The sequence below is a fragment of the Citrus clementina genome, unplaced genomic scaffold, assembly GCF_000493195.1.
Source record: "Citrus clementina cultivar Clemenules unplaced genomic scaffold, Citrus_clementina_v1.0 scaffold_9, whole genome shotgun sequence".
Classification (NCBI taxonomy): Eukaryota; Viridiplantae; Streptophyta; class Magnoliopsida; order Sapindales; family Rutaceae; genus Citrus; species Citrus x clementina.
The window spans coordinates 3,404,941-3,415,207 of NW_006261964.1; the positions used below are offsets into that span (position 1 = coordinate 3,404,941).

General features: G+C 42.1%; 1 protein-coding gene across 3 annotated transcripts; it reads left to right on the plus strand.

The window, feature by feature from the left end:
- Positions 1–2,622: 2,622 nt before the first annotated feature.
- Positions 2,623–9,766, plus strand: LOC18031517 (protein TIME FOR COFFEE). Of its 3 annotated transcripts, none has more exons than XM_006419830.2 (12): positions 2,623–3,197; positions 3,301–3,852; positions 3,948–4,123; positions 4,223–4,544; positions 4,645–5,047; positions 5,140–5,200; positions 5,293–5,364; positions 5,443–5,725; positions 5,839–5,905; positions 6,010–6,082; positions 6,250–6,624; positions 6,714–9,766. In XM_006419830.2, exons 1-12 carry the CDS (start codon positions 3,098–3,100, stop codon positions 9,102–9,104), a joined length of 4,875 nt encoding a protein of 1,624 aa, XP_006419893.1. In that variant the 5' UTR covers positions 2,623–3,097; the 3' UTR covers positions 9,105–9,766. The 3 variants fall into 3 exon arrangements, with proteins under 3 accessions (XP_006419893.1, XP_006419894.1, XP_024037185.1); XM_006419831.2 differs by having other exon boundaries at positions 6,010–6,070; XM_024181417.1 differs by lacking the exon at positions 2,623–3,197 and having other exon boundaries at positions 3,771–3,860.
- Positions 9,767–10,267: the final 501 nt, after the last annotated feature.

Sequence of the window (10,267 nt, forward strand, 5' to 3'; positions counted from 1 at the left end):
TTGCCTTGTCGTTTAAAATTTGCAGACAAATTCAAATCAAGAATATATATTTTTTTAATAGTGATGTGTGTATAATAGGACTTGTTGATTGTGTATGCACATATAGATATAATAAAACAGTTGTACTTTCTAATTCATTATTTAATTGATGGGTGGTGAGTCTAACAAGAAAGAAGTAAAAGATGCCACGATGACATGTTCTTCCATTTACATTAAATTAAACACGGCCTAAACATTAAACATTCATACTTTTCCAAATAAATAAATAAAAATTCATTATACGTTGAATTCTGTTTCATTTGTTTGTCTTAATCTCTGGCAAAATTAATTTAATGCCCACTATAAACGGCACTAGTGACCAAATCGATAAATTTTAATTTCATATTTTATATTTGAGGTCAGATTTAGGATCTAACTTGAGCATGCTAATTATTTTCCAATACCATTAGATATAATCAAGTATTTATATAATTAATTATAAGAAAATAATCAAGGAAGCTTTGGCTGGATGGCCAATGAGGATATTATTTTCTCCAAGTGCGATAGAATTTGAAATTTCAGATTTTACATTAGTTGATCAAAAACACGTTATTGGAAACAGCACGGTCAAATTTGTTTTCCAATAAATTAATTATATATTTTATTTCATATTTTTAGCGAAAAAAAAAATATTATACCAAGATACCCAATATATGCACCGTGCATCCTATTTTAAATTCCCATAAACGGCGAATTATCTTCTTGCGATAAATCGATATATTGTACTATAATTTAAAATTGAAAAAAAAAAAAAGTAATTAGTGGGCGATATGGGCAAGCCTGGTTAAACTAAGGCGGATTATAATTATTAAACATATTTTTATTATATAATTCGTTATTTGCTAACGACTAGATAGGATATGTTTTGATTTAAATAATATTTAATAATAATCAGTGAGTCGGCAACTGAAGGGTGTTGAGCGCGGCACTTAGCAAAGTGGAGCTGGCGACGACGGGCTGACGGCTAGGGTTATGTATACGGTCACGAAGGAAGCCACGGAGGCCTAATGAGAGAGCACATGACTGTACACGTGGCAGTTCTTGGGGATTTCACGATTGCGAGGGAATGAAAAATTCATAAAGCGACAAAAGTGCGGAGGAGAAAGGGATCCATAATGGTGGGTCAACCATTTTCGGTATGCCCCGATTCTGACGTGGCCACATTTTAGTCACCCCACAAAAAAAAATTGTTTTTTTTTTTTTTAAAATTTGTTGGGTAAAATAAAATGACAGCATTGTTTTATAAAAGTTCACACAACCCAACTTGTCAGTGCGGACAATAAATATCTTTATTTATGGAGAATTATAATGTTATCCAACTGCCACGTCAGTTATTGTCAACACCGCCTTGTGAAGTTATCATTTCCTATATTGACAAAAGATATTTATCCGCGATGGGAACTCTGCAACAAAGATCCAAGGCCGAACCAGCCCCTTGACACGTGTCGTGTTTTTTGCTGCCACGCAACGAAAACGACATTTCCACGCTGGACAACTTTCTGCTTTCAGTACGTACGTAATTTGAACGCCGCCAAAAGCGCGTGGAGTAAAGCGGGGGAACGCAGTGGGGTTTCTGTTTTGGTGTTTATTTTTTCGGTTATCACTTTTTCATCTTTTGAATCCTTTTTTTATTTATTTCTTTCTTACTGCGCGGTGAAATTTGACCGAGCGAATTGGTTTCAAGGTTTGATACTTCGATTCGTTGGTCGCTTTTTTATAATTTTACGAGTGGGGCCCAGTACACGTCACCAGAAGCTGCCGCATCCCACAGAACGTGACAATAGGCCAACGCGAGGAAATAATTTCTACACCGGCAGCTAATGTGGGGTCCACAGTTCTCGGAAGTTCCGTGACCGTGACTCAGAGGTCCTTTCACCCGCTGCGAAGTGAATTGTGGCCGTCGATTGTGTACATCCAACGGTCTTGATCCAGCACGCTGATCGACATCCACGGGCCTCTTGGTTCGGTGCCAGCTTGGACTTGTTTGTGTCTTGGAATCTGGCTTTGGGGATTGTTTAAAGGTCGTTATCGCCACATCAGACAATGTTCAACGGCGTAGATCTTCTCTTTTGCTAGTTATGGTAGATCTTATCCGTGGATTTACCAATTTAGCTGTTTCTTGTGGGGCCAGATAGCGGCCATTTTGGAAATAAATTGTAATTTAATCTCTCACTGTAATATTTAAAAAGGAAAATGAAAACGTGGGAACTGAAATAATGAATTTGACCGGTTGGAACGATATTTTCTGCGGTCACCTAGATTCCTTTTGAAGTTTTGATCGTCATGTTTGCTTTTACCAAGGTGTATGGCAACCGGAGAACCGGATATAGCCAGTAACGACATCACTTTGGGAAATTCAAGGGCTCAATTTGATCGTGATTCGTGGGCAACAAATTTCTCACTCCTTCTCAGGGGGTAGAGAGAGACTACAGTACAAATCATAGTTTTTTTTTTAAAAAAAATTATTTGTTTGTTAGAATAATATAGTAATATACCAAATCGATAGTAAGTGTAAACTCGGAAGCTTGAGGGAGAAGAAAAGGGCTTGACACGTGGTGATAATGTCCGGGAAAAAATTTAATAAACCTACTGACAACATACTAATCTACGGTCCAGAATTTGCCATGTTGGTTTCGTTCAATATGCATCGTTAGATCTGTCGAGATATCAACGGTTAAGATTATATCTTGTGATAAAGCCACGAATCGTGGCCGTTCAAAGGGCTTGTGAGTAGAGTGAAATAGCTGAAAAGAGGATGAGTCGATGAGATGCGAGCAAACCAGAAAAAGAGGACAAGGGAGAGAGAGGCGGAAACGAGTATAGAGAGAGAGAGAGAGATAAGCGAAAGCTGAGATCTTTCAAGGCTAGTGAATCGCCTTGTATAGAAGAAGATCTTTGAATAATTTATTCGGTTTTGTTTTTTAAACCGAAACCACCGTGAAAACTCCAAATTCCGATGACTAGTAACTCTGTTTCCGGCGCAGTCATGTCACTTTTCCATTGATGAGAGACGAGATTAGAATCAAAAGCCAACCTGATTTTCCACTACGAAACAGAGATGGACAGAAACAGAGAAGCACGAAGAGGAGTTACTTTGGCCGCGTCAAATGGCTTGTCGAGAAGACGACACCGTAGTAATAGTCTTAGGGACTCTCCAGGTCTCAATTCTCACCAGATCTAATCTCGTTATTTTCTATTCAAACTAACCCATGTCGTTTCATCGATTCTGATTTGTGTTAATTTTTTTTTTTTTTTTGGCAGAAGAAGACGGAATATTGGAGTTACAAGAAACGGCGAGGCTAAGAGATCGGAAGAAAGACCGCGAGCGTGAGCGTGAGCGTGAACGTGACCGTGACAGAGAGCGTGAGCGTGACAGGGAAAGAGAGAGAGATCGGCTGAGCAGGAGTAGTAAGAGGCGGAGAAGCGATAAGTTTATGCACGGGAGTATGAGAGAAGATGGAGGTGATGAAACTTCAGAGGAGAGTGTGAACGATGATGAAGATGACGATGAAGACGACGGAGGTGGAGGAAATTCTTCTTCTATGCGGATGCTCCCACCGAATCCATCCACGTCATCATCGTCGATGTTGAATCATCATAACAATCATCACCACCATCACCACCATCATAGTAGTAATAATCACAATAGTAATAGTAATAATAATAATCATAGTCGTAAGAGTTTTCCGCCGCCGGCGAAAGTTGTTAGAGCGACGCCACCGACGGTTTCATCCACCACTGCAACCACCATCGGTACCTGGAAGGCCCCGGATGAGATGATTGGCGTGTCGGTACCTAGAAAAGCCCGGTCAGGTACAGAGGTGGAAGAGATTTATTCTTAAATATATCATGTGCGTTTTTTCGATTTTTGTTTTGTTTGGTGTTCTAATTTTTTTTTTTAATTTCAGCATCTACTAAGAGGTCGCATGAATGGGCTTCAAGTGGCGGTGCCGGTGGAGTTAGTGGAGAACATATTCACCGGCAACCGTCTACGTCACCGGTGAGGCCTAGTGTTCCGACAGTGATGGCCACTCCAGCTCCGGCTTCGCCCACGTCTTCTAATGTTTCAGTTAGGAAAAAGATGGTCAGTTCAGTTTCAGTTGCTGGCTACTATTTACTTTAATATCTATTTTGAGATTACTTGAATTGAGTATTGATTTTTTTTTTTTGTTTGTGTTTTTAGAAGCCCAACGGACCGAAGCAAAGGCCACCAAAATCAACGACCAACAAGTCATCGTCATCAGCTCAGGATGAGATTGAGATCGAGATCGCTGAAGTTTTATACGGGATGATGAGGCAGCCACAGGGTCCGTCGAAGCAAGAAATTGGGGGTGCCGATTCGGCCTCAAAGGAAATTAGTAATAACAACAACAACAAGAAGCCCAGCGGTGATGCAAAATCCAGAGTTTCTTCTCCGATCTCCAACTCTCCATCTACACTTCCTCACTCTTCTTCAATTTTGCCCACAAATTCTAGCTCTTCCACTGCTCCCATGTCTGTTATTGGTGCGCTTATTTTTTCAGCTCATAAAGCTTGGGTTTCGATTTTTTTCATGGTTTGTTTTGAAGAAGTGATGGAGTTTTTCTGTTTTTATTGGATTTGCAGCTCCAAAGAGGAAGAGGCCGCGGCCTGTCAAGTATGATGACGAGAATACTTCGATGTTTTCGGTGCGTAGCAGTCCCATTTCGCCTAGCACAAAGGTTGAGACGGATCAATCTGCCAAGGCCGAAGCTTCACCGAATTTGGAGAAGAATTCGGCCACTGCAGCTGCGGAGAATGGTTCAATTTCTTACGATTTGGGGAGCTCACAAGCCTCTGAGCCACAGCTGGAGTCTGCGAAGCCAGAGAGTAAGGCTTTGTTAGCTGATTCAAAGGGTTTGACTGAAGAATTGGAGAGTGGAGGAGGTTTGTGTGTCGCAAAGGAGGAGCCTAAGTCCCCCAAGAAGGAATCCAACGGTGGTCTCAGATCAGATGATGATCGTCGAGACAATATGGCTGTGAACAAAGCGTGAGTTGTCTTTTTTTCCCCCGAACCTTTTGTTTGGTTTAGAAATTGCTTTTTCTGATCTCTTTCTTGATTTTTTATGCTTCGTTGTTTAGGAATTCAGCGCCATCTGAGGTTGAAATCCAGCGTGAGGAAAAGTTCCACATAGATCTGATGGTGAGGATCTTTTCTTTAAAGAACATGGTTAATTTTTCCTTGTCTGAAATTTTAAAGGGATTGATGAGTTTTTTTCCCCCCCGGGGTCATAGGCTCCTCCTCCATTGAGATCGTCACCAGAAAGGGACGGTGAGGTTGACTTTGTGGCTGCAGATATGAAACCGGTGAGAGGTCAACAATTTGTTCTCTCTTCCCCATCTCAAGTTTCGGAAAAATTAATATGTTGATTTGGACGCTTTCAGGAACAGAAGCCTGTGGGAAAGGTTGATGAGAAGGAAGTGAAAATTGTCAAAGATGATGCGAGTGTTGAAGCAGAACAAAAGAAGGCAAAGACTGTAGTTGAAGAAAGTGAACCGCAGAAGCCAGCTGTGGGTAAAGAGAAGAATGTGGATCTTCACTTTGATTTGGAAAAGAGTGATAGGGATAGTGGTAGCGGTAGTGGTAGCGTAGCTGGCAACAAGCTGCAGCAGCATGTCCAAAACCAAAAGCAGCAGCAGCAGCAACCTCCAGTCCCTGAGAAAACTGGTAAAGTAAATGGGTCTTCTTTTTAAAAAATAATAATAATGATCTTTGTGAACATTTTGTTCTCTTGAAATTTGTCTTGGTTGGTTTGTTAATATACTCATTTTGTATTTCAGCTCAATCAAATTCTTTGCCTCTTCCACTCTCAATGGCTAGTTGGCCTGGTGCCCTTCCTCCGATGGGGTACGGATTATTGAGATTCTATTAAATGCTCTTGATGATTGGGAATCTGTGTTCATGTTCTGCTGGCTCTTTATTGGGGAGATGACTCTTAGTTTTATGTGCAGATACATGGCACCTTTACAAGGAGTTGTATCCATGGATGGAACTGCTGTCTCTTCTGCTGCTGTACGACATGTGGTTTCTTTCTTTCTTTTTTGGTTCTTTTCTTTTTTTTGTTTTTTGGGGGGGGGGGGGGGGGGGGGGGGGGGTGGGCGGTGTTGTTTAACTACTAAAAACGGGGTGTTTAACTACAAATGTTTTTAGATCCATTTCTCCTCATAGAAGTTAAAACTTCTTGTGTGCAGCCTCCACATGTGTTGTTTTCTCAACCTAGACCAAAAAGGTGTGCAACGCATTGCTACATTGCTCGGAATATACACTACCACCAGCAATTTACAAAAATGAATCCTTTCTGGCCAGCGGCAGCTGGTTCTGCTTCACTTTATGGCGCCAAGGCAGCGTGCAATCTCAATGTTGTGCCTCCCACAGAATTGCAAGGAAGCTTTTCAGGAAGAGGTGTGAATACTGTGCCAGATAAGGGGCAGGGTCTGGCAATCTTTCCTAGTCATTCTGGGAAAGATGGCAAAAGTTCTCAGCCTGCCACCATTATGGATGCTGCACAAAGAAAGCAGGTTTTACTTCAGCAAGCTCTACCACCAGGAGCTCCTAGTAACATACTGGTAATAGGTCTTTTCTGCAATTTATAATTCTTGGTTTTTGTTCTTGGATTTTCTTTAAACAATGCATTCTTTGGTTCTGTCAATTTCAGCACGCGCCAGCTTTTATCTTTCCTTTGAGCCAGCAACAGGCAGCAGCTGCTGCTGCTGTTCGACCTGGATCTGTTAAGTCTCCTCCGGCTGCTAGTAGTGCTGTGTCATCCAGTGCATTAAATTCTGCCACAGTTAGTGCTACTGCAACAGCTGGAGCTCCAGCCACAGCAATGAGCTTCAACTACCCAAATATGCCGGCCAATGAGACCCAGTACCTGGCAATTTTGCAGAACAGTGGGTACCCATTCCCAATTTCTGCACATGTAGGAGCACCGCCTCCTTATAGAGGAACTCATACTCAACCTATGCCATTCTTTAATGGGTCTACTTTCTATTCTTCTCAAATGCTTCATCCTTCACAGCTTCAGCAGCAGCAGCAACTACAGCAACCTTTACCAACTCAGTCACAGCAAAGTCAACAAGGTCATCAAAACGCAAGCATTTCCAGTGGCTCCTCTTCGTCCCATAAACATTTACAGAATCAGCAGCAGAGGCCACATGGCAGTGGCATCAATGGTACCAGTAGTACTTTGCAAGGTTTTCCAACCCCAAAGAACCAACCTCAACTACAGATGCAGCAGCGGCAACAACAACAGAACCAACAAGCTCCTCATCAAGCTCGCCAGCCTGAGAGTGAAATGGGTGGCGAAGAGAGCCCATCAACTGCTGATAGTCGTGTATCTCGTGCAAATATGAACATTTATGGCCAAAATTTTGCAATGACTTTACCCCCACCAAACTTTGCTTTTATGACTACTGCATCAATGAGTGGTGCCACTAGTACATCTGAAAAGAAGCCGCAGCAACAGCAGAGCTCCAAGGCTGGAGTTGATTCTGTGTCACCTCAAACTTTTGCAATGACATTTGCTCCTATTAATGGTGCTGCTACAGCTCCTGGGTTTGACATTTCTTCCATTGCACATAATCCTGCTCTTCTTCAGAGCCTTCCAGAGGCTTTTAGGCATAACTACCAGATTGTGGCTGCTGCCCAGGCAGCACAGCAGAAAAAGAATTACCGTGTTTCTGAAGAAAGCAAAAATGGAGGTAATGATGCTTCTAATGCGGAAGAAGAAAGAAAGTCGATGACTGGAAAACCACCTGCAACTGTTGGGCAGTCCATTGCTTTCTCAAGGCAGGATTTAACTGATGCACAGGTTTCTGCAATGACAAGCAACACTGTACTTGATAGTTCAACACGAACCCTTAACCTTGTTTCTGTGCCTGCCCGGAGTAATGTTTCAGTTATGCCTGCTTCTATGAGCAATGCCAATGCTTCTGCTGCGCAGCAGCAACTGCAGCGGAGTCAGCAACAAATGATGCATCTTCAGAAGCACCAGCAGTTTGCTGCTGCCCCCCAACGAAGCAAAACCCCAGCAACAAGTAATGGAACTGTTTACTCTGACCATCTACCTGCATCATCTATGGCTGCAAAGTTCCCTAATGCCTTGTCTGTATTTCCACAAAACCTTGTCCAAAGTAGCAGCCCCCCATCTCAATCTCCGCAGTGGAAGAATTCTGGGAGGACAAGCACTTCTCAAGTTGCTTCACAATCTCTTGGCCCATCTTCCACATCATCTCTTAAAAATCTTCCCCAACACCAAGGCAGAGCACAGCAAAGCCACACACAAATATCATTTGCAGCTAACCCCAAATCATCATCCGCACAGGGGCAACCACCAAACAATAACCAATGTGCTTCTCCTCCAATGATGGTAGGTTCACCCACAACTTCAATGTCCAAGACTAGTGCAGGTGGAAGCCCGAGGACAACAGTCACCACTTCCACCAGCAACAAAGGTGGCCAAGCCTCATTAACATCTCAGCAAGCCAAGAATTCACCATCAATGCCTGGCCGGAAGTCATCTCCAGTTCCATCAATGCTTGGGAACCCCAATATCTCGTCTTCAAGTAGTACTGGAGCTAAGCAGCAGCAGCAGCAGCAACAAATGTCAAAACATGCATTTCAACAAGCACAACTGTTATTCTCCAATGCTGCTGCTTACTTGCAACCTCAAGGTCAACATGGCACGAGTACATCTTCATCAGCCTCAGCTGGAGGTGGGTTTTTCATCCAAAGGCATCGTGATCAACAGCTGCAGCAGCAGCCTGGCTCCTCGGCAACTTCCTCTTCTGGGATGCTGTCATTATGTACGCCAGTTACTCATTCTAATTCGGGCACTTCTGATCCGGCCAAGGCTGTAGCTGCAGTTAGCAATATGAAAGGTGGTGGCTTGCCTTCACAGGGTCTTGTCCATGCTGGTCAATTTGCTACTACACAGTCTTCTGGGAAGCAACATCAGCTTGTTCCTCCTGGCTTCCCATATGTTCATGCAGTACCCACTGCGGTCCAGGTGAAACCAGCGGAGCAGAAACAACCCGCTGGTGAGTAAGAATTGTGCCCTGGTGCCTTAAGCTGCAACACTCATATAGGGAACAAAAAAATACATAGTGCCTAGTGAGATGAATTAGATTGCGGATGTATAAATTTTGAAGGGAGAATAGATTTTATTGCCCAAGTAAATTACAGAATCTGCATGCTCTGGCCGCATGGAAAGGATAAATGAGGATCCATTGATGAAAGCACAATCCGAAGACTCAGCATTTGGGTTGCGGACCCACAATTTTGGAAAGGAAGTTTGAAACAGTGGGGGAAAATGATTCTTTGTGAAATGTTCTTGAAATGTGTATTCAGCTTTGTACACTTGTGTTTATAATCTGACAAAGTTGATCTTGAAGTCTAATTAATATTTTATTGGTTTCGGTGGTGGGAAAGGATAAGCAATGAAAGAGAAGGTGGTCTCGATAAATTTTTTTTGTAGGGCAAAGGAGGAAAGAGGGGCAAAAATGAAAGAAGAAAGATATACCCTTTCCTTCTTTTGGCGGTTGTGATGGAGGTTCCTCATTTTTTTATTTGGGTTAAATTTTTATGTTCATCAAATTTTCTTCTACTCTGTTGTTTTAGAATTTTTATATTTTTCAGAAATAGTAGTAGTAAAATAGTAGCATCTTTTATTTTTTCGACATTTATAAATATATGTGTGTGAAGTTACGCTGTCTCAATGTCTGGCACATAATAAAAGATTTCACTCTCAAAAATGTTTTAGATTTAGTTAAATTTCGATGTCCCTATCAATTTTATTGCCTTGTTTGGTGGTGAATCTCATGAAGTCACTGTCTTTAATTATTTGGCCTTTGGAACTATTTCATCAGCCAATGTCACCGTTCAATGAATCAAAATTTTCTTTCACCGAGAAGAAGGTGCTGAAGGCAGGGCGAGTGACCCCGCGGGTGTACTGTTTTTGGGTGGAGAGAGGGACGAGATAAGACCAGATATTGTGTGCAGAGAAAAGGTGAGTTGGTTAAACTCGAGCCTCTAGAGAAGTTCAAATCGTACAGGCACTTGTTATTGGGGACTCATGTTTGTCTCCGTGTGGTGAGTGATGGGGCTGCGTGGGGCCCTTATCTCCCCACTTTAGTAGTGTACGAGTGTTGTTGTCCTGTCTATATTATTATATTATATTATTTTATTTTTTTATGTATTTAATAATAATCT